Source organism: Sclerotinia sclerotiorum, genomic scaffold (genome assembly GCF_000146945.2).
Source record: "Sclerotinia sclerotiorum 1980 UF-70 scaffold_1 genomic scaffold, whole genome shotgun sequence".
NCBI classification, from domain to species: domain Eukaryota; kingdom Fungi; phylum Ascomycota; class Leotiomycetes; order Helotiales; family Sclerotiniaceae; genus Sclerotinia; species Sclerotinia sclerotiorum.
In genome coordinates, this window is record NW_001820835.1 from 2,488,290 (window position 1) to 2,514,136 (window position 25,847).

The 25,847-nt window shown below is 42.1% G+C and overlaps 8 protein-coding genes across 8 annotated transcripts; 3 read left to right on the forward strand and 5 right to left on the reverse strand.

The window, feature by feature from the left end:
- Nucleotides 1–2,159: 2,159 nt before the first annotated feature.
- On the reverse strand, nt 2,160–3,772 carry SS1G_00967 (hypothetical protein; the record flags this gene model as incomplete). The annotated part of the gene is made up of 5 exons (XM_001598828.1): nt 2,160–2,432; nt 2,553–2,854; nt 2,972–3,033; nt 3,178–3,382; nt 3,430–3,772. 5 exons carry the CDS (start codon nt 3,770–3,772, stop codon nt 2,160–2,162), a joined length of 1,185 nt encoding a protein of 394 aa, XP_001598878.1.
- Nucleotides 3,773–6,211: 2,439 nt separating this feature from the next.
- On the reverse strand, nt 6,212–7,451 carry SS1G_00968 (hypothetical protein; the record flags this gene model as incomplete). Its single annotated transcript, XM_001598829.1, has 3 exons — nt 6,212–6,433; nt 6,491–6,723; nt 7,046–7,451. 3 exons carry the CDS (start codon nt 7,449–7,451, stop codon nt 6,212–6,214), a joined length of 861 nt encoding a protein of 286 aa, XP_001598879.1.
- Nucleotides 7,452–9,233: 1,782 nt separating this feature from the next.
- SS1G_00969 (hypothetical protein) lies at nt 9,234–10,475 on the reverse strand (the record flags this gene model as incomplete). Its single annotated transcript, XM_001598830.1, has 4 exons — nt 9,234–9,283; nt 9,336–10,091; nt 10,142–10,268; nt 10,338–10,475. 4 exons carry the CDS (start codon nt 10,473–10,475, stop codon nt 9,234–9,236), a joined length of 1,071 nt encoding a protein of 356 aa, XP_001598880.1.
- Nucleotides 10,476–10,746: 271 nt separating this feature from the next.
- On the forward strand, nt 10,747–11,492 carry SS1G_00970 (conserved hypothetical protein; the record flags this gene model as incomplete). Its single annotated transcript, XM_001598831.1, has 3 exons — nt 10,747–10,781; nt 10,907–11,129; nt 11,181–11,492. 3 exons carry the CDS (start codon nt 10,747–10,749, stop codon nt 11,490–11,492), a joined length of 570 nt encoding a protein of 189 aa, XP_001598881.1.
- A 2,512-nt stretch (nt 11,493–14,004) lies between these two features.
- On the reverse strand, nt 14,005–17,365 carry SS1G_00971 (hypothetical protein; the record flags this gene model as incomplete). Its single annotated transcript, XM_001598832.1, has 5 exons — nt 14,005–14,258; nt 14,295–14,513; nt 14,747–15,142; nt 15,260–17,010; nt 17,067–17,365. 5 exons carry the CDS (start codon nt 17,363–17,365, stop codon nt 14,005–14,007), a joined length of 2,919 nt encoding a protein of 972 aa, XP_001598882.1.
- Nucleotides 17,366–17,901: 536 nt separating this feature from the next.
- On the forward strand, nt 17,902–19,118 carry SS1G_00972 (conserved hypothetical protein; the record flags this gene model as incomplete). The annotated part of the gene is made up of 3 exons (XM_001598833.1): nt 17,902–17,907; nt 17,988–18,874; nt 19,031–19,118. 3 exons carry the CDS (start codon nt 17,902–17,904, stop codon nt 19,116–19,118), a joined length of 981 nt encoding a protein of 326 aa, XP_001598883.1.
- Nucleotides 19,119–19,590: 472 nt separating this feature from the next.
- On the reverse strand, nt 19,591–19,925 carry SS1G_00973 (predicted protein; the record flags this gene model as incomplete). Its single annotated transcript, XM_001598834.1, has 2 exons — nt 19,591–19,721; nt 19,820–19,925. 2 exons carry the CDS (start codon nt 19,923–19,925, stop codon nt 19,591–19,593), a joined length of 237 nt encoding a protein of 78 aa, XP_001598884.1.
- A 2,691-nt stretch (nt 19,926–22,616) lies between these two features.
- On the forward strand, nt 22,617–24,512 carry SS1G_00974 (hypothetical protein; the record flags this gene model as incomplete). Its single annotated transcript, XM_001598835.1, has 3 exons — nt 22,617–22,821; nt 22,874–22,999; nt 23,101–24,512. The coding sequence occupies 3 exons, from the start codon at nt 22,617–22,619 to the stop codon at nt 24,510–24,512; spliced, it is 1,743 nt and encodes a 580-aa protein (XP_001598885.1).
- Between the last annotated feature and the right edge of the window lie 1,335 nt (nt 24,513–25,847).

Here is a 25,847-nt window from a genome sequence, read left to right on the forward strand (position 1 = left end):
TCCACCCCATTACATCTACAACTACAAGGCCTCTACTTACTAGATACCATCATCATTATCGATCCCAATCCCAAATCCCAATCCCAATATCAACTCAAACTCAAACTCAAACTCAAACCCAACTCCAATATACTCCCCCGACTTCTTGATTCCATACCAGTTAATATATTCTTCCTTATTAAATCGCTATTTTGATATATATATTTATATATCAACTGATTAATTAATAGACCCCTTTGTCTCTTTCTTCAATTGAAAAAAACTATAATTTACTAAACCCTCTCTCCCCTTCCCCCTTCTCCCTTCTCCCTTCTCCCTCCCCCCTGATAAAATAAAACCACACAATACAAACACCAAACCAACTTCCAATTAAATTCATTCATCTACCCCTACAACACCTCTCCTCTTCTATATCACTCTAAATCCTAGCCCTATCTCGTACCCTCGCATCTCTTCTCTTCTAATCTCTAGCCCTACACTAGACATACATTAGCACTAGCACTAGCACTAGTCGTAGCTCTACCTATATACGCCCTCCTCTTGTATAATACTCTTCCTCGTTTATATCACTCTAACTCCGAGCGCTAACCCTAACCCTAGCTCTTTCCCCCTATTCGCCTACTCCCCCGCATAACCCTACCTATACGTCTATACCCGGCGCTCAACCCACAGAGCAAGCTATACATTCCTATCCCACCCCTATTCCTCTTCTATTCCATATACACACCCACAAATCCTCACCTCACATCCTCACATCCTCACAATAAATCACACACCCTCAAACCACCAAACAAAACCACCAAACAAAAATAACCGAATAAAATTTTATCTCTTAACCTACTTACCTACCTACCTACCTAGACCTAGGTACGTGTAGATAGATAGGTATTTAATATCATATCCATATCATATCACACTATCCACTTCAGTTAAATTCACTTCAATTCAATCAAGTTCAGTTAAACACTCCATACTCCATACTCCATACTCAATACTCAATACTCAATACTCAATACTCAATACTCAATACTCAATACTCAATACTCAATTCTCAATTCTCAATTCTCAATTCTCAATTCTCAACTCAACCCCTACTTCATCCTCACTTCACCACCCTCAACCACACACCCAAACCCAAAGCAAGCAAAAAAAAGAAGCGAAAGAACGAAGTAACGAACGAAAGAAAGAAAGACAACCAATCAACAAATCATCAACAACAAATCAACCCTGATCTTTCCCCTCCCCTCCCCTTCTCTCGCCTCCCCAATCACATCCCCTCACCCCATATTCATCCCCAAATCCAAACCTAGACCTAGGCGCAAGCCCCATAGGGACCGACCAGGTAAACTCAAGCTCAAGTCCAAAACCCAAGTCCAAGTCCAAGTCCAAGCCCAAGTCCAAACCCAAGTCGAAACCCTCCCTTTTCCATAACTATCTTATCAATCAATCATTCCATCCATCCATCGCCCGTTATATCAACTAATATCAACATATCTTATCTTATCTCTCCAGCTTATGAAGTAAGAAGTTATGATTGTGTGTGCGTGCGTGCGTATTACTGTTTTAAATTGTCTAGTACCTCCATCAATAAAGTATCTCCCCATCCGTGCCTCTCAGCCTCTTTTCTTAAAATGATTTCCGTGTGATTTGATTAGATTGGTATATGTGAGTTGAACTCTTTTTTTTTTTTTTGATTCGACATCACATTACTAAAAAATAAAGATAGAGAAGAAATTTTCGCTTTTTGTTTTGGTTTTGCAAAAGTCGCCAAAAATTATAAAATCTATCTTTGTAAGATGAAAACCACAGGAATAATGGCTCCACGTCGTCAAAGGTATTGTTGTAGGTATTTACCGGGTTGCCAGCTCGTAGAGGGTAGGAAATGAATATCGTGTGCAAAAAAATGCTTTTTTTAATTTTAGAACATGTCAAGGGAAACAAGGGAAAAGACCAAAGCGCCGAAAGTAAGCAATCCGTAATGTTTGATAAAATGCTGTTCGAATTTCGCATGTCGAGAAAACGAGCGGACGACCCAGGATCAATTGATGATTATGTCCAAATTACAAATGAAAGACAAAGATACGATGAACCGTTTTTTAAAGCTATGATCGATAGTTCATCGAGGCCTATCGAACAATGGCATCCCTTTATAAAGGAACCTATGCAACAGGAGCTGCAACAGGAGCAATTGGAGCACCTTCCATAGGATTAACTATGCCGGCAGCACCTTCTCCATCAACATTGAGACCTTTTGATGGGCAATCACGAGCAACGTGTCCCTCGGTTCCACATGTGTAACAAATCTTTCCAGCCTTGTTAACACCACCATTAGGGCTACTGCAGTCACGGGAAGTGTGTCCAATCTTTCCGCATGCATAGCACTTCACAGCTGAAGCCTGGCAATCACGGGCAAAGTGATTTGGGCCACCACACTATCAGAAGTTAGCTTGTGATATAATAGAGGTATATAACCGGAGTATTGCCGATTTAACATGCCACCGGCCACCGGAAAATCCGGAACACAAAGGCATAATTTGGAGAAGGCTTCTTACCTTGTAACAAGTAGCTGGGCGAGGTCCGCCAGCAAATCCACCACGAGGGGCAAATCCACCACCAAATCCACCTCGAGGAGCACCAAGCCCACGAGGAGCACCTGGCATTCCATTGTTTGGGTTTGGGCAAGCTCTAGCCAAATGTCCAGGCATACCACAGTTGTAGCATCGACCGGTAGTTCCAGCTCCACTAATACGTAAAGTTGGACAGTCGGCTTGAACATGTCCTAAACCTTGGCAGTGGTAACACTGCTTAGCTTCGGTAGTTCTTGGCAATGGGCAACCATTAGATTCATGTCCTACTGTGTATTAGTATGACATAAGTGGTGCTTTATTGTTAAAAGCTTACCAGGTTGCTTGCCTAATAATCATAATATTAATATCAATTATTATCGAGGGTTTCCTAATGGGGTACTCACAATTGTAGCAAAGTCTTTCAGCAGAAGCGCAAACTTCAGCATAGTGACCAACGTTTCCGCACCTAAAAATACCGATATTAGTGTTACCCTTTGAAACAAGACTGTTGCACAACACCAAGAAAGTGCTGAATTCCGTGACATGAAGGTTTGAAGACAAGCTCCAAAGCTACGCATCTCATGATATCCAAAGAAGTGGAGGCACTTACTTGTAGCAAGCACGACGAGATAGTGAAGACATGGCTACTAATTTATGTGTCTGTTGTGATCCATCATCAGCACGGCAAGTAACAAATGCGCCATCTTCCGTTTCCCATTCTTCAACAATCTTCCTGCATCGATGCGGTGGCTCATCTGCTCGATCTGCTCTTAACCATTCCTCAACTGTTGTGCTCGATATGTTGATGACTTTTGCTGTAAGAATATTTATCGATGAGGTAAGTCGGGAGAGAAATAAACACCAGAAGAACGTTGCAGTTGCATGACCAGCATCGTCAGGCTGCAGGATGCATAAGTTTTGTACCACGTCGAAGCATAAGATGGATATGGTGATACTTTGTCGATATGATATTGATGAATTCGTTCGTTGATATGGTAAGGATTGTTGTTGTGCATAATATTGAGGATGGAAAGATCGGATGTTCGATAGGTATGAATATCACCGAGCAGATGTGCCACCTCTTCTTTGGATCTATTCAAGCCCCAAGACTTATTTGCCCTGAGATGGTGGGATCGCAAAGTTGGAGAGCCGGTGCGGCCGGTCTTTGTAGCTTGAGTAGCTTGATCATTTTCCCGCATTCCCATATTTTCCCCCAGATCCATCAATCGAATCGACAAAGCAAAAGAGTAAATAAAAGATTAAAGTACTCACAGGATTAAGTTCCTTAATTCCTTGAATTCCCGTTTCTTTTTTTTAAAGTATATCAACCTTTCCTTCAACAACAGCTACGACTTCCGTCTTCCTTCTTCCTCCCGTGGTACAAACGTTATTTCGCAAACGAGACAGCAGCAGAATTGTGTGATGTGTTTTGTGGAGGGATTCGGGGAAGGCAAAACTTCAAGAGATGTTCCCTTTGTAACCTGAAAACTCTAGCAAAGCAAAAAGAACCGAACCCAAAAACCGACTAGTCTTGATTGAGATTAGTCTTGGCTTAGATTAGTGTGATTAGGACGGGAATAGTTTGGCTTAAACGCCCAGTCTGACGGGATTTTAAGGTGGGATCAGGGCAAATAAGTGAATTCTGGGTGGACGCTTGAATGAACTAGTGGGCAGAGGGGAAATTGATACATTTGATACGTCCGTTACATTTTTGGAATGGGGCAATTCATTTGGTGTATCCGATTTACGGTACAGTGTGGCAACTATATACGATACCTACGAAATGATATTAGGTAAGGCACTTTCGCACAAAAGTATGGTCAATTGGGATATTTGAAAGTATCTAATTCTTATGGAATCTAATCGTACATTCCAGAAGTGGTATTAAAAAAGATAAATAAACAAATTGAATTAGCATCTATCCAGTAATTGTTTATTTTGACTGACTAATCATCAAAAAGTGATTATGATTAATTATGATGAATGATTGATTTATAATAAATGGTACTTGTAATGATAGCATTGAAGTGAAGTTGAAGTGAAGTGAAATAAAGCGTCCCTCGTATCGAATTCGTCTGTGTGTTCAGTTGATGTGTGTGGGTACAAGTAAATACCTGTAGGAAGGTAGGGAATTCTATCACTATCGTATTTCTAATGAATGAGTGAGTAATAGGTTAAAAAGATCATGAAGAGGATCTTTTAATTTTAATTTCTACTTAATGTTTAAGGATGTACTCGTATGATGGTAGGTATGTAATGTACTAGGTAGGTATTTAAGCGCCCAAAAGATTTTGCTGTGATTGAGGATAGCTTGTATCGCAAATCATCGCAATGCATGCAATATTGCCCCTCTTCTCGCTTTGTTGTGGAGGAATGAGGGAGGTAAATGAACACGGAGTATGGATATATTAGTAGATATAGTAGGTGCTCGCTTACTCTACTCTTCTCTATTCTACGCCGCACCCCATCCTCAATTCTCTTTTGCCGCCCTTTCCTTTCCTAGTATTTAAATTGAATTATCAACAAAACTCATCTCCCTATATAATAAAGTATTAAGACCTTCTTTTCAAGCTCGATAATACTAGATATTTGTTTATTTATCTAACTACCCCATCTCCTACAACTCCCATAATCTAATCAAGAATACCTACAAACACTATATCAGTTGAACTCATTCATATCGATACCCTTTGTACCTTACTTATTATACCTACTTTCATTTACTTGCTTACCTATATTACTCTGCTCACCTACACTTACACAAAAAAAGAGCCCCCTCCTTCCCCCGAAAATCAAAGCAAGACTACATAAATAACCCCTCCAATCATCCGACCAAACCAACCAACCAACCAACCAACGTACCTACCTAAATAAGGAGTACTCTCCGTACAGAGTAGAGCACTGGTGTACCTACCTACCTACCTAATCTTACATCACATCACATCTGAATCCGATATCAATGCTCAATGCGAATCCCATACGCCACCTACCAACTTTTACAATGCGGCTCTTTTACCATTTATCATTTAACATTCAATACTTAATTTCTCCAATCTGCATTGAAAATATTTTATAACATCTCTCCTCTTCCTCTTTCTATTCCTATTCCTATTCACATTTTCACATTCCAGAATCTCCAACTATCCCACTATCCATTTAATCGAAACCCCCCCTTTTCTCCTCTATCTCTCCTCTCTATCGCTCCCATCCCAACATCAATGCTAGATCTAAGCAATCCAACAGAAGCCAAGCCTAGCCAAGTGATGATCGCCTTGTTAAGCATCACCCTCCACTGCACTCCAAATTCCGTAATACTGTACGTGTATTTTCCCTGCATATTCCATACCCGTGAATATTTCCATCAAATATATATACAGCCATGACCACCTTTCAAAAGCCATAAGCTGCCATAGACAAAAAAAACTAAATCTAAAATCTAACAAAAAAACTCCAAATACTATGCTAAACGTTATCAATATTCCGTAGGTATATGCATCTAAACGCCCCAAAATAAGTGACTCCGTACACCGAAGGCCAAAACCGTGAAGTCCCGTTCTCTCAGAGCTACTGAGAGAATCGAATGAAGTCCATCAAGGCCTCATTCTGTTGATCTCATTTCAAGCACATTCAGTGAGCATCGTTGCTTAAACACGATGCCGTCCCGATCGGTCAGCTGGATGTCGAGGAGATATATCTTCTCCAGAAACCGTTGAACGTGGTGCTGCCTCAATTACATAATCGATACCATCATCAGACATGTATGATGGAGGCCGGTTACCCATCGAACTTCTTTCGGATATTCGAGAAATTGGCCGATTTAATGCTGCTTCATTTCTTTGCCAAAAAATCCTATTTGGATCCACCCTCTGTTTCTACTGTTAGATAATCATGCCAGAATTTGACCACAGATTGGAGCTACTTACCACCGACTCGCGCCATAATCCATAAGCTGGAGGTGGAACTTTTGTAGCTTGGCTTTCAATACCTGCCGCTTCCTCATCCCTTGCCAGAGCTACCCTTATTGGTACTGAGGTTTCTGCATAACCTCCAGGCCCAACCATTGACGGAAGACGTTGTGGATCTCTTTCTCCCTCTATTGGTGGACTTATGACCATCATGCAGAGGCGTATAAGTGAATGACAAAAGAAGATAGTGACTATCAAAATTATCATAATTAGGAGAATGTGAAACTCTTGAGTCTCTTCCTTATTTGATAATGCCAATGCAAGATATATTACAAGCACCAGAACGAGGAACTGAAATTGCATTAGAGATGTGCAAAGGATAAATATAGAATGTAGCACATACCAGCCCGGATATTAAGGAATGCGCTATCTTTTGACGTATACTTTTATTTCGCAACCTTGGCGCACACGTTCTCCTACTTCCACGTGTTTCCCTTGGAGTTTCCCTTCTCCTACCTCTGTCTGCTAAGTCGGCTAGATGCTGCTCAGCAGGATCAATGCTAAGAAACCTACGATCCGATCGTCTTTGTACTCCTGGTGGAATTGTTGAAATGGGAGACGAAACCGCAGGAAGTTGCATGGATTGTGAGATTCTACTAGCGGAACGAGAGGCGACAAGCGGTAAGGAAGTTTCTTCATGTCGAGGTAAAGTTGGTTCAGCAGCGGTAGAGTTTCGGCGTGTCGAACTTTGACTTATAGTAAGGCCCGGAATATGGATTCGAGTCGATGGCAGATTATCAAGGCCAACCAATCGTGGAGCTTTTGGGCTTTCTGGGGAAGGACTTCTTGCCGCAACGCTTGGTCGTCCCGAAAATAACGAATGCAAATCTTCTCGAATATCCTCCAACCTCGATTGACGCCTATCAGATTCAGCCAACGGCATCTGCCTATGCCCATTCTCGTTTTGTTGTGGAGGCATTTTGAACAAGTACCTCGAATTGTGTCGAGAAGTCGAGTAGAAGCCGTGCGCCTAGAAGATGGAACAGTATCTTCTATTCTTAAGATGATCGAGTTTCTTTTGTTTGCGCAACCCACGATGCTCCCACGGTATTTTTGTTTTCGACGGCGAGAGTTGAGGCCCTGTCAACACGACCTTGTATTGATATAACACGACGACATTAGGTCGAATAAAAGGTCGAATTATCGTAGTAAAGAAATCTACCCGTCCGCAGATGCCCGAATCGAAAACCCAGCAATCGTTCGCAAATCAATCAGTATCCACCACTCTACTGGATATGCAGGCAGCAAAAAGATTCGGAAGACTATGGGGAAACTGTAATGTAAAGTAACAAACCTAGATGCACAAAACAAAGCGCAAAGACCAAGAGACGACCAAGAGAGTGAAGAGTGGAAGAAGAATACGAAACGTCTGGGAGAACTCCTTCGCTCCACGAATTGAGTCTCAAAAGGTCAGGAATTCCTTCGAAATTGACCAGTAAAAGAGAAGTAAGGGTACGAAGGAACGGAGAATACAGCTCACGGACTTCAAACCTCAAACTCAGAATACAAATATGCAAGTATAAACAGAATGAAAAAAAAATAAGACAGGATAGGAGAAGAAGCTTTGAGCGATGATTGTGATTTGAGTGGACTGGAGTTAATTCCGTATCAGTCCCTCTATTTTCGTAGGAAAGGAAAGAACAAAAGAGAGAAAGAGCGAAAGAATCAGCAAAACCTTGATCGATGAATGATCTCTCATGTCTCATTACAGAAGACCATGGGTAAGAAGTTGCATAGTAATAAGTTAGTTAGTTAGCTATTCGATACAATACCGGAAAATATCTGCGACGAAAACGACAAGTGGTCCTGTATACCCAGCATAATATTCTGCATGCGCATACCAAGCTGTTTGATCTCTCTCGATTGTGAATTACACTTCAAGGGTATTACTCGTAGAATTAATTCGTCTGGTCCTCAATTGACCTAAGTGAAGTTTGATCTGGGACACATTTAGTTCGAGATGAAGCCTGGTGGCCTTCCAAATTTAAGTCTGTTTCAAATGAAGGTTGCGACCCGCCAATCAAATTTCTTCAACTTATTTTTATATCAGGGGTTTGGAGAACTCGTCTCGTCTAATTTGATTAACCGCGCTGATGATGGAGGAAAAGTTATGATTAGCATACGAAGTTTACGAAGTAATAATGGGAATCAGGAACGTGTAGATCGGTGTTTGCGGAAACACGAGGGCACAGTACATGGCACGTCTCACATATGCATTCACATCTACTGTATAGCGATTTAATGATACACGATATGGCATGTAAGACTTATGATATCATCTTTACATTTATCTGTACTCCTATTTTTGTAGAGAAGATTCAGCCACCTAGTTCCATACAGATTCATAATATGGCTATTTTCATCAGTGATAATTGCGTGGCTTGAACCAAATATGTCGATTCGGGCTGGTCGACCGTAGTGAATGTATGAAATCCTTCATACATTTTTATTTTTACCTGTGCTTATTTATACATTCAGGTCTTCCAACTTTCTCGTATCGATTACACAATTGCCGTTGATTTAAAACATCTGCAAGGCTTGTCCTGTGCACATTTCCGATTCCCTCAACGCCACACGAACAATTTGCAGAAGTTTTTCGTAAGCTTCCTATTTCCAGGCCCATGAACTCCGAATTTTTGGTAAGTTTGTCTTGTATGGGTATCATTTTATTGACTTTGACCTCCTCGTTCTGTATGTTATCTCACTTCAATTCTCCTAAGAGTAAAGTACGATCCGAAGAAGCCGTAAGGACTAAAAGTCTGTTAGCAGGCAAACAAAACTGTACAAAGAGAGCAAATCTTACTTATAGGATCTTTGCCAGGTGACAATTCGGCACAGTTAACCGTTCCCTTATGCCCTGGCAATTTGTATAGGATTTTACCGCTCTCGTTGTTCCAAACAACAGCAGTGCCATCTCCAGCTCCTGCAGCAATTCTCTTCCCTGTCGGATCCCAACTTGCCCGAATTAAATTCTTCTCCATTCCTGCCGGAGCACCATCAAATGTCCGAATATGCCGTTCAGTGGGCGCAAATGGTCTGATATCCCATGTTCGGACCGTCGAGTCCATGGAATTTGACAAAAGTGTTTGAGAATCCGGTGAAACTCGAAGCGACGTAATAGTATCTTGATGACCGAGCATAGAATATACCACAGCCTTTCTCCTCATATCCCACACCTTTATATCATTGTCAATTCCACCAGAATATAACTCATTTCCAGCTTCTGCTAATGCCACAGCTGTAACAGGAAACTCGGTAGGGATGAAGTCGACAGCAACTTTGGTCCTTGGGTCCCAAATGCCTATATATCCATCATCAGATCCACTTATGAGAAGTTCCTCTCCTCTCTTGCTGATATCCATGCAATTGATAACTTCTTCGTGTCCGACGTGTCTTCGTATCCTTGTACCCGTCTCCAAATCCCAACTAGCTAGGTGCATATCTGCGGATGCAGAAAATAACGCTCTCGAGTCGCGCGACCATTGTAAATCTAATATTGCGCCCTTATGCCCCGTTAAAGTTCCGTAGTTCTCGCAATCTCCATATGTTCTCCATAAGTCTGCAAAGAATCAGCATGAATGCGATAAAGAAGCAGGATAGGTTGCTAACTAATTGATCTATCCATTGATCCTGAAGCAATGTAGTTTCCATTGGGATCGAATTTGGCAGCAAATACCTCTCCTGAATGTCCCTCCAATTGCATTACTGGAGCTTGTAAACCACTCGTCCGAGGTACCTATTTCACAAAAGTTAGCCAGACCCTTCCTGCGTATCGAATCATTCCATAAAAATCGAATGTACGCACTGCCTGTATGAGTGCGCCATTGCCATTTGAGCCATTTGTGGTAGATAAAGCCGTGCTGTCATTCCCTATATTCTGCCTTTTCACAACCATTTGTGAGGATCCAAAGGACCCGGAAGCTGGTCGTTTCCCCGAAGACATGATTGAATCTTCCGCCGTCAAGCTACGCGTGAATTTTCGAGAGACAGGTACGAATGTTCAAGCATGCGCGTTGTTGGTACCAGCGCTCGAGTTGTCGAACGCAATATGAATTTCTGAAAAGTACGCTAAAGTGCGGCCGCCTAGCGCAGGCTTGTGCCTGGACCAGCTTGAGCTTTAATGGAATTATATGTAGCCTTGAACACCTCGGGACATGAAATGATATCACAAAACAGATTCAGATTGAAGTTTGATAATTACTAGACAAAAAACTATGGCTTCTAATAAAGCCGCAAGAATGGGTGAAGAGTAAGTGGTCTTTTTCTTAGTCACCAGGTCAATATATACTAATGCGCAACTCAGGGTCTGGAAGTAAGTACAGTTAAAGCAAAAGCAACACTCGCCATATCTCACCATGGCTAATCAGCATTCAGAAGTCGTGTCGACAAAGTCAATGCTGAACTCGTTACTCTTACCTATGGAACTATTGTGGCACAGCTCTGCAAAGATTACGAAAGCGATTATGTGGAAGTTAACAAACAACTTGACAAGATGGGTTATAACATCGGGTTACGATTAATCGAGGACTACCTTGCCAAGTCAAATACCATGAGACGCTGCTCGAACTTCAGGGAGACTGCGGAGATGATTGCTAAGGTATGGCTCAAATGGTTATTGTGGGAATGTGATGCTGATAGGAAACAATAGGTTGGGTTTAAGATATTCTTGAACATTACCCCCGCAGTTTCGAATTGGACGAGTGATAACAAACAATTTTCCTTGATATTTGAGGAGAACCCGTTAGCCGATTTTGTGGAATTACCAGATGATGGAAGAGCACAAGATGAGTTGTGGTATTCGAATATCTTCTGCGGGATTTTGAGGGGCGCCCTGGAAATGGTGCAAATGCAGGTGGAGGCTCACTTCATTAGTGATATTCTCAGAGGTCATGATTCAACTGAGATGAGAATAACTTTAGTGAGATACATTGATGATGAGATGCCGATGGATGATGACTAGGAAGAGGGTTGTTTCAAGCAGGAGTGCATATTAATGGCGTTTTGGATTGAGGGAATATCATTGCAAGGATTTGGAAGACATGGGATCTTTATGGCTCAAGGTAGATTATAAAATGTTGGTTTTAATGTCGAAAATTAATGCATGAATTTGAGACTGTATACACCTGTCCGGTAGAAGTATCTACATGAATAGCTTAGTGAGATTTGTATCTTGGAACGATTGGTGGCCCACGAGATCTTCAAATCTTTCTAAGCTACTCGAACACTTGACAGTTCAGTCTCGTGGCTGTGTAATCACCCTTAATTTAAGCTTAACATCGATTAAGAATTGGTAAATTATCGTTCTTATCTTATTGGGAGAATGCCACTCGATGGGTTTAATTCACGAATGGAGGTTGAAAAAAATATGATGGCACACTGGAACCAGGAGATCGAGGAGGGAAGTCGTTATGTGAATGGCTTGAAGTATAGCTGCAAGTAAAATATTCTCAAAGATATGCCGTCAAGTAGCAGGACGGAAAGACAATGAGGTTGATAGAGAGATTTTACAGAACTCCCGGAATTCATTCTCCTCATGATTCTGTGAGTGATGTAGTGATCCGGGCCGTTCTTGATAGAGATGAAGTCCTGAAGAAGGAAGGCAAGTAGAATCTGGGAAAAGAGCCGACGACAGAGAGTGCGGGGTAGCGAAAAGAAGAGAGAAATGAATTGTGCGGTGACAGGATTACGATGCTGTGGAGGAGGGGGAAATTCTGGAAGGGAAGAGCTCAAGCGAAAATTCTCTAGAGAGAACGAATTGCGGTTGAAAGAGATGCTTGATCTATGGATGATGTTGAGAGTTATGGCGAGAACGAAGCAAAGAATACTATCAGGACACTGCAAATTAGTACGCATTTTCTATATCTAGCAATTTCACGTCTCCATAAGTTGTCAAAGCAATAAAAAGCATCAATTCCTTCAAACTCTAACTCGTGCATTCTGTAAAACAACCACCATGGAGCATGCAGGAAGACAAAAAACTATCATATGCAAACTGCGAGGACCTGAAGAGTGTCTTATTATAAGGAGGTTCAAACTGAGGTCTCACAGACAACACGGCAAGAACCAATCAAGTCTTTGTTAGGAGGTCAACTGAAAGACCAAGGACGTTCGAAAGACAGGTAGTAATAAGCAGGATAGATACCACTGAAGAAATCATCGATTTCATGAATACGCCCAGAAGTCTGGCATATGCAAGCTTCAGTCTCAGTATTTACTGTTTAGTTGTAGTTGCTTTGATGCATTCAACACGCTACAAACTTTCTAGAAGCGAGAAGCGAGTTACCACTCCTCGTTTATTATAAATAACCTCGTATTTGTCCCTCCAAAGCTACCTTGGACTCCCTCACGAGTAGTAATCACCAAGAAATCAACAAGTCGTTTCTATTAGCGCGAAATCTTCTCGTCTCTAGCATATATACTGAGCATCTATCATGAGACCCCTAATCATCAAATATTTATCATCATCTCACATAATACAAAGTAATATATCACACTTCTAATCCTGTTCATGCAGAAGGTATATTTCTTCACCATGATCTCAGTACAAGTATGTTCGCATCTTCCGCCATCACGGTAGCTTTATGTTGCTGCTTGCCATAAGTGGAAAAGGACAAGCTGGTAAGTATACTACAGAGGCGAAATGTAGTGTAGTGTATGCAGTGGTTTTGGCGTTGTTTGTTAGTACCTTTATCAATCCCGTCAGGGGAGGGATGGACATCATGTGCCATCAAAACCGACTAGTATATTAAGCACCATTGAAAACTGGCGGGTTGGGACTGCCGCCACAGGTATCTTGGGCTTGATGAAGAGCACAGAGAAGTAGTGCGGACATGTTGACGCATATACTACGAAATTATGCTCTTTTCACAGTTTCATGTATTTTGAACAATTTGATAGCAAGGATGTTTGAATTCACAAGGTACTGCGGATGTGCCAGTATCTATCTGTATCTATTTAGCTTCCATGTCTGGCCATCAGCAAGCTAATGTTATCAAAATTTCCTCCACAAGCGTCAGCTTGAGAAGAAATGAATACCAGATTAGAACATGTGGCATAAGATTGTGAACCTCACCACCAGAAGTTTTCTTTCTCTCGTCTGGCATAACCACTGTCGCCACAGTCAAAATACCCCCTTCCTCAATGAAGCAATCTCTCAACCGTCATAAACAATCTTAATTTGGCACCACTCTCATCTTCTTTCCTTCGATACTTCAGCAGCTTGCTTGGTTGGCATTGGATGCTTGCAGTGAAAACCCCGTTAACATATGACATATGTTGTAGACGGTTATGCCCTAGGTGTGTAGGTATGGAAACCTGGAAGGTCAATTTTCGATAAAGGATAGATCGATGAGATTCGATATCGGTTGCTGGCCGTCCAGAGCAGCGAAGAGTATCTGTTGATCCGGAAGGACTATCCTTAATATATCATTATTATGATGTCTTATGGTGAATGAGCCTTTATGAACGTGGAATCAGTCATAACCTCCTCCGATTTGACTTGCGAATGCAGTAGAAACACTCTTCTCGTCGTCATCAAATCGACGACCACCCAACAAAGAGCTGGTGCCAAAGACACTACCGGCATCGCCAGTTTTGTAGTCAGCAATACGACCGCCAGACTCAACATATTGCTTCAAGCGGTCAGACTGACTTAAACTAGTTTGTTTCTGTCCTTCGTGCACGTTGGCACCAAGACTGACGCCACCTTGACCAATACCTCTGCCATCTGTGACACTACTACTTGTGACGTCAGTAAACTCACTAGCAGCAACAGATTCTCCGGCGATGCTCTCAGGTCCACGTCCACGTCCTTTTTGACCATTGGCACGTGATCCTCGTGAATCAAGCCCGGGCCAATGGTCAAGGCCAGCGAGGGGGAAGTTACCAAAGCCTGCGGGATAGGCAGAACCAACACCCACACCGCCGAGATGGGATGAGTGTACCGAAGAAACGTCATCCAAAGCAGAACTCATCATGGAACCTGTTTCGGTGAAATCTTGAAATTGAGGGGCTTTGCTATTGCCATTTCGGCCATTGTGGGGCATTCCTCATCTGATAACGTTGTGGGCCACGGTAACTTGTCTTTGGTCGACTAAATTGTATGAGTGAGGTCTGCAAGTTGGAGAGTACACCCTCGACAAGACAGCTAGAATCCTTGAAATGCTGCAATAAGAAATGCCAGAGAGGGTGTTTGGACAAAACCTTTTTTATTACCAGCAATGACAAGGCCATACTTAGCACGTGTGAGAGCGACATTGAGACGTCTAGGATCGCTCAAGAAACCAATACCTTGATGGTCATTAGATCTGACACAAGAAAGGATGATGAAATCTTTCTCCCGTCCTTGGAAGGCGTCCACAGAAGCAACTTCAACCTCCTTGTAGTGCTCTTTCTTAAAGGAACCCGCATTTTGCATAGAAGTTACGACATAACTTCGTTGACCTTCATATGGAGTGATAACGCCAATGTCTCCAGGTTGTACTCCAGCCTTGAAAAAACGAGTAACAATCTTCTCGACATTTGAGGCTTCAGTCCTGTTGAGATAAGACGTGCCAGAAGCAGAAATTTCCTCATTACCGAGATTGGACCAGAACATCATCGGCGTATCGGCTACAGGCCAAGGAAAGTCAACATCTCGGCGGATTCGTTGTTGCGTTGTGACGCCATTTTGTAGAGAACCCTCGTAGAACATGTTGGATGGAAATTTAGAAAGACATGGATGCATACGATACTGCACATTGAGTAGAATAGGTTTGAGGCCAAGTTTGACCAGACGTTCGAAAAGTGACTGATCCAGACCTGCCTTTGCAGCCTTTTTGTTCATGATGACGGGTCCCAATTGTTTGTGATCACCAATCAAAACTACTTGCTTGCATCCTAGAACAAGTGGAATCATACATTCTGGTTCCGCGGACTGAGTAGATTCGTCGATAAGGACTGTCCTGAATTTCATCTTGGCAAGCCTTGGGTCTCCAGCTCCAACACAAGTACAGCAAATGACATCTGCATTACTCAAAATTTCACGTTCGGCTGCCCTTGTCAATGCTTTGAACTTCTTCTCATCTTGACTGGACAATTCGCCCAACTCGCTCTTCAATTGAGTAAGTTTAGCCAATTCATGATTGCTGTCATTCATGCGGACCTGCTCATGCAAAGACAGGAATCCGACAGATGATTCGACGTCTTCACGGGACTTGGCTGTAAGACGAACGACTTTGAGTTGGGTTCGATGTATACGCTCACAGAGTTGATCGACAGCAACGTTAGACGGAGCACATACAAGGACCTGACCACCATTGACCTTGGCCAAATGGTAGATGACTGTAGCGGATGTGACTGTCTTTCCAGTCCCTGGAGGCCCTTGAATAAGACTCAAAGGCTTTTGTAATACGCTCTTGACGGCATTGATCTGACTGCTGTTCAATTCTGGTAGACCAGGAACGCTAAATTTCTTGGGCATTTGAATTTTCATTGGAGCTGCAGCTACCTCGTGACCAAGAAGTTTGTGGAAAATGTATCCCGATACACTCATTTCGTCCACGGCAAAAGTTTTCATGGCAAATTGCATGCGGTCGTAAGAAGTTGCCTTCCATACATAATCGGCAGAAAAGTTGTGGGTGCATTCCGTTGGAACTGATTTATCGTTGCCGACCTTTCGGAGTTCGATAGTTACTTCGTCAGATTGATTGTTCGGAATTTTTACCACGTATCCAACACCCTCCCAGACAGGTCGCAACTCGCCCTTGTATTTGAGTCGCATCTCATCACCTACAGCGAGTTTTACATCACCAAGCTCAATCTTTGGAAGAATAAAACTGGCCAGATGTTTGTTATTCAAACCATAATCCCAACGAATAATTAATCCATCTTCGGATTGAGCTTCCTTGAGTTTACGATCGTAGTCTGCCTCAATTTTAACCAAAGGTCCAAAGATATTTTGATATTGATAGGCATCATCGTATTTGAGAAGGACAGGGGCAGGATCATCATCAATTCCAGCTGCCTTTTCCAAATCTTGAAGAGTAGCGTTGACATTATCCTTCCACATCTCCTCCAACTTCGCAATCATAGGTGGCGTGAGGTGTCGAGCGCGAAGTTGTTCTGCATCCGTAGGAAGAGAGACGAGCCAAGTCAAAAAGGACCGATCCTCAATCAATGGTTGCCATTTGGATACATCCCAACTCATATCTTTTGAAGACGGAGCGGAAGCACAAGGTTGACGGCATAGGAGGACCACGACGGTGTCACTCTTCGCAGGAATGAAGCCGAGTAGGAAAACATTCTTTATGCCACAGTTGTAGCATTCAAGTACGGTATCTCCAAGAGTTGACATTGGGTGCAATTGAACTTCCTTGTGTCTTGCGCGGACAAGATGATTGACGATATGTGAAGATGTTGCAGTTCCACGGGCACTGCAGAACCATTTGTTGCATCCCAAACACTTAACGACACAGCTTGGAGAGTGAATTCCACAATATCTAGACAGCAATCAGCCCAGCTCAAGACAATCCAGGTTGTCGATAGTTTCACTTACGCGCATGCGTGAGCTGGAAGTTCCTTCTCATCATCGAGACCTCGAAGTCCAAGAGTTTTCATTCCATCAAGTGGAACACTTGCCAGACTCTCATTATCATCGTCATCGAATGCTTCAGTCTCGTTGTCATCATCATCGCTTCTTAGTCTGCTGGATCCCAAGCCACCATGACCTCCATATTGCCCATATAACAAGCTTTCTTCCGGATCAATATTTGAAAGATCATCCGCACCCGCGTTTATTGCAGCAGCAGAATCTGATATTAGGTGGTTTCCAACATAGGCGAAAGCGCTTTCCATGATGGCAGTATGTTCAGATACTATAAAATTGCAGAGGTAAGAAGCAGCTACGGATTCGGAGAACACTGAAGAGGAACAAGATAATTGGTTGATAGAGACTTTGGCATACTTACAGAAGGTTGGACAAATTTCTTATGTGTGAAAGTAGCCTTTGTGGCGGATAGGCGGCGCAAAGGTGTTGGAGTTACTGTCGAAAACCGGACGAGGCTTTCAAGTCATTATCAACAGACTTTGATTGTGTAGCAACTTGTGTAGCAACTTTTCTTGCAGAGTTTGATGTCTTTTGTATGATACTCAACGAGTCCAGAACTTTTTTTCCCTGATGTTGGTCTGGTGGTGGAGTACTGGATGAGGTGCACAGTTACTTTTTGATTGTGGGATTTCACATTTGATTGATACCATGATTAGGTTGCTTAGCGTGCCGATGCCGATAAAGGTTTGCGATAGAAACTTTTTTTCTGCTTGACTGCAACCAAAAGCTTCTTGTCAACTCAAAATTACTACAAATTCTCCTTGAGATTGAAACATTTGGCAAAATGATCGTAAGCTTCCTATTTTGATGGCTATATCCTTTTTTCATATTAATATTTTGATCTCCATTGACTAACGTAGATTCATATAGCGCAAACAAGCCCGACAGCGACGTGATTATCTCTATAGAAGAGCTTTAACACTTCGAGATGCTGAGATCAGTGAAAAGCGCGCAAAGCTTCGAGCTTCTTTAGCATCAGGCAAACCTCTAGATCCATCCATCGCGAATGATAAAAAGCTACGAGAAAATTATAAATATGACGAATCACGACCAGATTTGACGGCAAATGAGGAACTTGATTTGGATGATGAATATGCTCAACTTTCCGGAATTGTTGATCCTAGAGTACTTGTTACAACTTCAAGAGATCCGTCATCGAGACTCTCTGCTTTTGCGAAAGAGATTAGATTGTTGATACCAACGTCAATTCGTCTGAATCGAGGAAACCTCATTCTACCAAATCTAATAACATCTGCTCAAGCATCTGGACTTTCTGATATCATTCTTCTTCATGAACACCGTGGTACACCAACAGCCCTGACATTATCCCACTTCCCGCATGGACCTACGATATCTTTCTCTCTACACAATGTTGTTTTGCGCCATGATATCCCAAACAGCTCGCGTGGAACGGTCAGTGAGTCTTATCCTCATCTAATCTTCGAAGGCTTTACATCAAGATTAGGCCTTCGAATCGTCAAAATTTTGAAACATATCTTTCCACCAAGAGAAGCGATCACGAACAAGACGAAAATTGGAAACAGGGTTGTAACCTTCAAGAATATTGAAGATAGTATCGAAGTTCGACACCATGTGTTCGTCAAGACAGGATATCAAAGTGTGGAACTCGCAGAAGTTGGACCTCGAATGACGATGAGATGTTTCGAGATCAGAGGAGGGACTTTGGAGAATAAGGACGGTGATGTTGAATGGAGAATGAACCAATATACGAGAACTTCGAAGAAAAAGGACTATCTGTAAGGGCTTGGGGAATGGTTATTTGCTTGTTTGTTTAGCGTGGAGTTTGGTGGATTCAACTTACTGTTCGAGGTTTAAAAAATCACAAGTCGAGGTCCTTCTCCATCGACATACCTACGAAAGGCTCTGACAAGGAATGATACATCGGCGGAAAGTATAGGTAATAGCCATATTGCCGCTGCCACTCTCCATACCTCGTCTACCGATATTGAAAAGATCGAGACTGTATCAAAGAGAGGTTGATGCATCATGGTTATGATGTATCTACATTTCATGGTTGGGCATCGTTTTGATCCCTTCATTTTCAGCTACCTTGTTATGCATCTTACTTTCTTTGTTCCGAATTCCGTTTTGAGTGATGGGAGCAAAAGTGGTGTAAGTAATTAGGAGCACACCGTCAATCGCATTGTGTGTTTGTTTGTCCCACAAGCTCTTTCAATGCTTTGTTACATTTAGTTTCTGAACATGCTACTGTCTAAACTCACATTCAAGAACTCACAGTAGGTGCCCTTTGGATCCAGATCGGATCGGGATCTTCCACGAGCTGTTGTCTGAAAATTTTCAATTTTGATACCTTTTCAATCTCTTGCTGGATTAAACTATGAAATCTCCTGGAAGCTCAAATCTTTTCATGAATTCTAAGGTTTTCGGGCATTACTTCAGCCTGTGAATGGGGATTAACTAATCCCCGTTCCTGAACTTTTAGATATTGAACTTATCTCATGATAGACATGGCTTTGCAGACTACTTTACTCTCAAATGGATTTAGTGTGAGTTCTTGCATGTACATCTCGACGTCACCAAGAACGCTAGTTCTCTTTCGCCAGAAACGCGCAACGAGCCGAACTGCATGTCAAGTTGTTTCGCCTATTCTTCATGCATCTTTGATCAAACGTTTGACAGAGATAACAGATACAAAAATAGTCTGCGAAACTTTCACGGACATCCGTCCAACAGCTTGAAATGATATTCGGCGATTTTCTCGGTCCCTACATACAGATATCCGCAGTGTGGATCTCTTCGATCCTTCAGTGTTGACTCGACGGACATAGTTTTTCCATCTACAATTTTTCCGTCTACTATTCAGGGACCAATCGCACAGTAAACGAGTGAAAAAAAAGAATTCGCGTATCGTGCCCCTATCGGAGGCAATGAGACAAATTTGTAAGGGCTTTGAGCTCGATTCACCGCTGATCATTGATTTTTTATTCACAACCTTTGAACTTTCATAAATCGATGTTATGATATTTCACAATGAAAATTTCATATTTAGGAAAATAATAACAACCAAGCGCTCTACTTTAATTATATACTCTGGTATTTTAATTAGTTTTTCCAAGAGATCAATTTTCATCTTTTATTTTTAAAGCGTTTATTTAATTATTTATATACTAAAATAATACAGTATTACAGTAAGATTAATTGTTAATTAATGTACAAGTATCTTCTCTTTGACCTATCAAATGTTATTTTTGTTATTATTTATAAAAGATTATTTTATAATACTAATTATTTAATTCTCAATTAGTGAGAGCAAAGTATTCCGCAGGTTTTGAGTGAAGATTAGATTAAATTATATATTTATTTATTAATCAAAGTTTTCACTTTTGATATCAGTTCATCAATTTTATAACTGATTTGATATTTTCCATATATTTGAATTGCTACAATGACATTGCGTTCACCGGCAAGAAAATCATAATATCAGCTCGATGTATGATCGAGTTATTCACAAATTTTATGCTTCAAGACTTGCTTGCAAGCTCATCTGCTTTCACCGACCGGTAACCCGGTACTGATGCATAGGGAGCCGGACTTAATAATTTTCATCTCAACGGTTTTGAATCCCTGAATAACATACTCGCATATACTTTCCCCCGAACCAATCAAGTATAACATATGGATGTTTTACTTGATCGAACGATAGGTCATCGATATCTCAATGTGGTTCTAACAACATGGTTTAAGATAAGCTTTTCCAGAGATCTATTAGAAGGATTTAGTGGGACACTAAGGACTCATCAATGGGGATCAATCAACTATAAAGAAAGTCTATTTTATTAACGACATGTTAAACTTTTCATTTCCACCAATAATAAATATGCCTTTGACAGTTTACGATGCTTCATCAATACTTCTGAGGATTTGAACAATATGGATATTCGCCGTACGGTATAAGAAATAAGGGGTCTCCTCTGGAAGTCCCCTGGTCTTCATTATTGACTGCTACCCGTCTCTTTTGTGTTGTTGGATATGTAATGGTCTACACGATATCGAGACAATCGATAGTAGAGTAGTTGACGTTTATAGTACTCCTACGGAGTACGGCAACTAGGAAGTAACCCGTAATCCATCGCTCGGAAGAATAGTTTGTAGATATATGATCATCACCGGGATGGCATCCTTTCCTCCTTCAATTTCTGAGAATTCCATAGTCCCAGCCCCGAAAATTTGATGATGCAGAAATTTCATGAACTAGTCCAAACTTCTATGCATCAATTACACACTCTGTGCCTGGTATCACATACATACGACCATTCGCTAAGGTATGTCCCATAAATATAAATTGTCGGACCAACTCCTCTACCCACAAAAGTGCCGATGCCAAACACAAACGATATCGGTCAGTGCAGCGATTAGTTTTGCAGCCGCTGCGATACCAACTGTCGGGTAAACATATTCCTGAATAGGAGAACAAAAGTCGACGCTGGCATAATTGTTATACGGTATCTTATTTTGGATGCTTCAATTACATCCCCCCATCAGCATACACTGTGCAAAATGTCCCTGGGACGGACTTTGGTGGTGATAACATCGATGGTCTAGCAATATGAGGTTGAGATTTTCAAATTTATAGCATATTACGAATTCCACAAGGTTTCTCGAGCAGTAACAGTATTGAATCTGTGCTGAATCTGCGTTCCTATTCTTATGCAGGGCTTCCGGAAGGTTTTAAAACTTAACTCCTCTTAAGAAGTGATTAACGCCGGTAGGCCCCGTTAAGCTTAAAATGTCTCCATATAGACCCTATGTTCTTCCCGGAGGATTCGGAAACAAATATACAAACACAAGGGGAGAAAAAAGCCGAATGAACATGAAGAAGATATGAACGCTTTACAACTGAGTGGGACATACCTGTGGTTCAAGTTTGAGCCAATGCCTTCAACAAACCACTTTTGTTCTCCACATCTACTATCATTGTCCAAGACATGACCTGAGTTGAAGGGAAGAAGCCTTCCAGAATCCACTGCAGGGTGATGAGAGTTTTCAGGAGGCTCACCAACTATGTGTGGGTTCGGGAGCGAAGTTACAGTGTATCTTCAGTCACCAATAAGCAGTAGTTATCCACCATACCGTACCTATCTGCCAAGATAAACTATGGATAATAAGAATCAATATTTTGTGGACATAATGTTTATAAAATGGATTGTGAGAAACTGCAGAATGCCCCGCATACGATGCAATCCATTGTGGTGTCGAGGATTCAAGGGCATCAAGATAACCAAACGTCGAAATCCGAAATTCACCGACATGCCGTCGACGTTGGATCTAAGCTCAGAGGTGGACACGATGCCCATGGGACGGTCCGACTTCAATGGCTTCACTTTTCTATAAAGTTCATTTGCTTCGCCATCGAGTTTCATCTTCACTCCTCATCGCAAGCTCGACACTGTCTCTTCTCTACAGCTTCTCTTCTGGTGAACACAGTCCCTTCTGTCTTTTGGTGTTTATTCCGCAATCATGAAGTGTTTTACATCACTCACTGCCCTCACTGCAATCTTTGCACAGGCATCTGCTTCAGTTATTCCAGCTATTCGATCGCCAGCCACTCAACCCAAAAATGGTGCCTCCTGTGTACACTCGGCTACTTCTAGATCCTGCTGGGGAGATTACTCTATCGATACTGACTGGTATGATGTTATTCCTCACACTGGAGTCACTAGAGGTATGCGATATCACATTCTCAATTTACTAGTCTAATACTAATTTTTGCATAGAATACTGGCTTTCGGTTGAGAACTCCACTATAACCCCTGACGGGTATACCCGCTCAGCCATGACCTTTAATGGAACCGCCCCTGGCCCTGCAATTATCGCCGACTGGGGCGACAATCTTGTCATCCGTAAGTCTTCGATAGCGCGCCGAATCTCAATGTCCTCCATAAGATCAGAAATTTTCATATCATCCTTTTGCATGATTCTTCTTACTAACCACGGGTCATAGATGTCACCAATAATCTTCAACATAATGGAACAGCCATTCATTTCCACGGTATTCGTCAGAAGGGAAGCTTAGAGTACGATGGAGTGCCCGGTGTTACTCAGTGTCCTATCGCTCCTGGAGATACCTTGACCTACAAGTTCCAAGCTACTCAATATGGAACTACTTGGTATCACTCTCACTTCTCTCTTCAATACGCTGATGGACTCTTTGGCCCTCTTATCATCAATGGTCCTGCCACTGCAGACTACGATGAGGATCTTGGAGTCATGTTCTTGGGAGATTGGGCACACCAAACCGTCTTCGATATTTGGGATGCCGCTAGAGCGGGCACTCGTCCATCTCTTCAAAACACTTTGATGAACGGAACCAATAGTTGCGAGTGCGATACTTCTGATCCCAAGTGCGTTGGTGGTGGTAAGAAATTCGAGGCGGTTTTCGTCGAGGGCCAAAAGTACAGAATCAGATTGATCAATGTTGGTATTGACAGTCATTTCGAATTCGCTATTGATGGTCACACTCTTACCGTCATTGCTAATGATCTTGTTCCTATCGTCCCATACACTACTGACACCCTCCTCATTGGTATCGGTCAAAGATACGATGTCATTGTCGAAGCTAATGCTACCCCTGATAACTACTGGATCCGTGGCAACTGGGGAACTGCCTGCGCACCCAACTTGCAAGCAGCCAACGCCACTGGAATCTTGCGATACAACAGTTCCAGCACCGCAGAACCTACCTCCGTCGGCGTCACCCCACGTGGTACTTGTGCTGATGAGCCACTTGCCAGCTTAGTTCCACACTTAGCCATGGATGTCGGAAGCTATGCACTCATGGACGAGAAATTAGACTGGGTCCGCGGCAACATCTTAACCTGGACCATCAACAGTAGCTCTCTCGTCCTCGACTGGACCAACCCAACCACACTCCAAGTATTCCGAAACGAATCCCTCTTCCCAACAGACTACAACGTCGTTCCTATCAACAAGGAAATCGCAAATGGAGACGACTGGATCGTCTACGTCATCGAAGATCTCACCCACTCTGGCACCTGGCACCCTATGCATCTCCACGGACACGATTTCTTCATCGTCGGTCAAGAAGCTGCTGTCTTCGACCCTGTCAACACTCCCGCTACCTTCAACCTCAATAATCCTCCCCGTCGTGACGTGGCTGCGCTTCCGGCTGGCGGATATCTCGCCATCGCGTTCAAGCTTGATAATCCTGGTTCGTGGCTTCTTCACTGCCATATCGCATGGCACGCATCCGAGGGACTGGCAATGCAATTTGTAGAGTCGGAGAGCTCGATTGCGATCGGTATGAAAGATACTGAGATCTTTGATAATACTTGCAAGAATTGGAATGCATATGTTCCAACTGAGGTATTTCCTCAGGATGATTCTGGAATCTAAGGAGCTTTGTTCTAGATTTGTTGGATATCTATCGATCGGTTAAGCTGGTTTGTTGATGAATCCGATCCCTGGTTATCATCATCAGTCGTTGGAATGAATGAGTTGTACATGTCTTGAGTTGGTAATCTGGTGTACTCGATTGCTCATTCGTTGATGATTGATACCATCTAATACCCTTTTTTTATAATATCACGAATGTAACGAGAAACGTGGAGGATTTTTATTCATACTGTTGTATATAGTTTTTTAGTTAGTCACCTGTAATTAATTCATTTACATACTTATTTATATGTATCGTTTTGAAATTATATATTTTTTTTTTTTTTTTTTTTTTTTTTTTTGAAATCTATAGTTTTGTTGGGTACAGTATCTGTGTATTCATTCTTGAATTTTGCATCTTTAAGCTGGCTGGAGGAGTGGTGAAGGAGGGGTTATGGTGGGAGAGAAAAGCAGGTGATTTTACAAGTTTCAGAAATCTATATGGTCTGGAATTTCGTGCCCGTCTAAAATGTTGTGATGTTAATAAATTCCCAAAATAGAACCAATCAAGCTTACGAAAAATGTAAGATTAAGATCATGTCTCGGGTAATACGCCATAATCGCAGTGCGTGATGTGTGACGGTGATATTTGATGGCAAAATTGTAAGGGATCGATTGGTGATCGGTGGTTGTGTAGAGAGAGACATTTGCGGGAAGATGGATGGAGTAGTTGGGTAATTACGATACTGTACATGTATAGTAGGTATGGCGTTATATATGTGATACGGAGTATGCAGTGTAGATGCATAGATGCACTGGGCAGGTGATAGAGCTAGAGGAGCGAGGAGTAGAGGAGCGAGGCTCAGCAGGATAGGCAGCTGAATAAAGGAAAGGAAAGGAAAGGATTGATATGTAGGTTAAGTAAGTACTCAAATGCGCAATAATAGTAAACACGCGTACAGATAAGATTAACTGGTTCCCTGATCACTGGCGAAGTTGATAGGTGTATACGTACATCCTGACGCCAAGTACCGTAGTTCTACCTGGCATTCGGATACTTCGTATCAGGTTATATATGTTTGGAGGTTCGTACTTACATCGTATTCATGAACCTAATACGCAACGGCACTTGGTGGACCCGACTGCTTTTACCGCTTTAGCTTTAGACATTTTCGGAAGGCAAAAAGGCAAAACGAAGAAGAATTCGATTTTTCACAGCCTCAAATTCTCGCTTACTGCACTGCGTAATACTGTCGTCTTTAATGGAATTGACTCTGACACCTTTCCCTCCGCAAGCTGAAGCCAACTACGGCAATGAATTCAATTAACTCATAAAGAAAGGAACACCCCATCAAT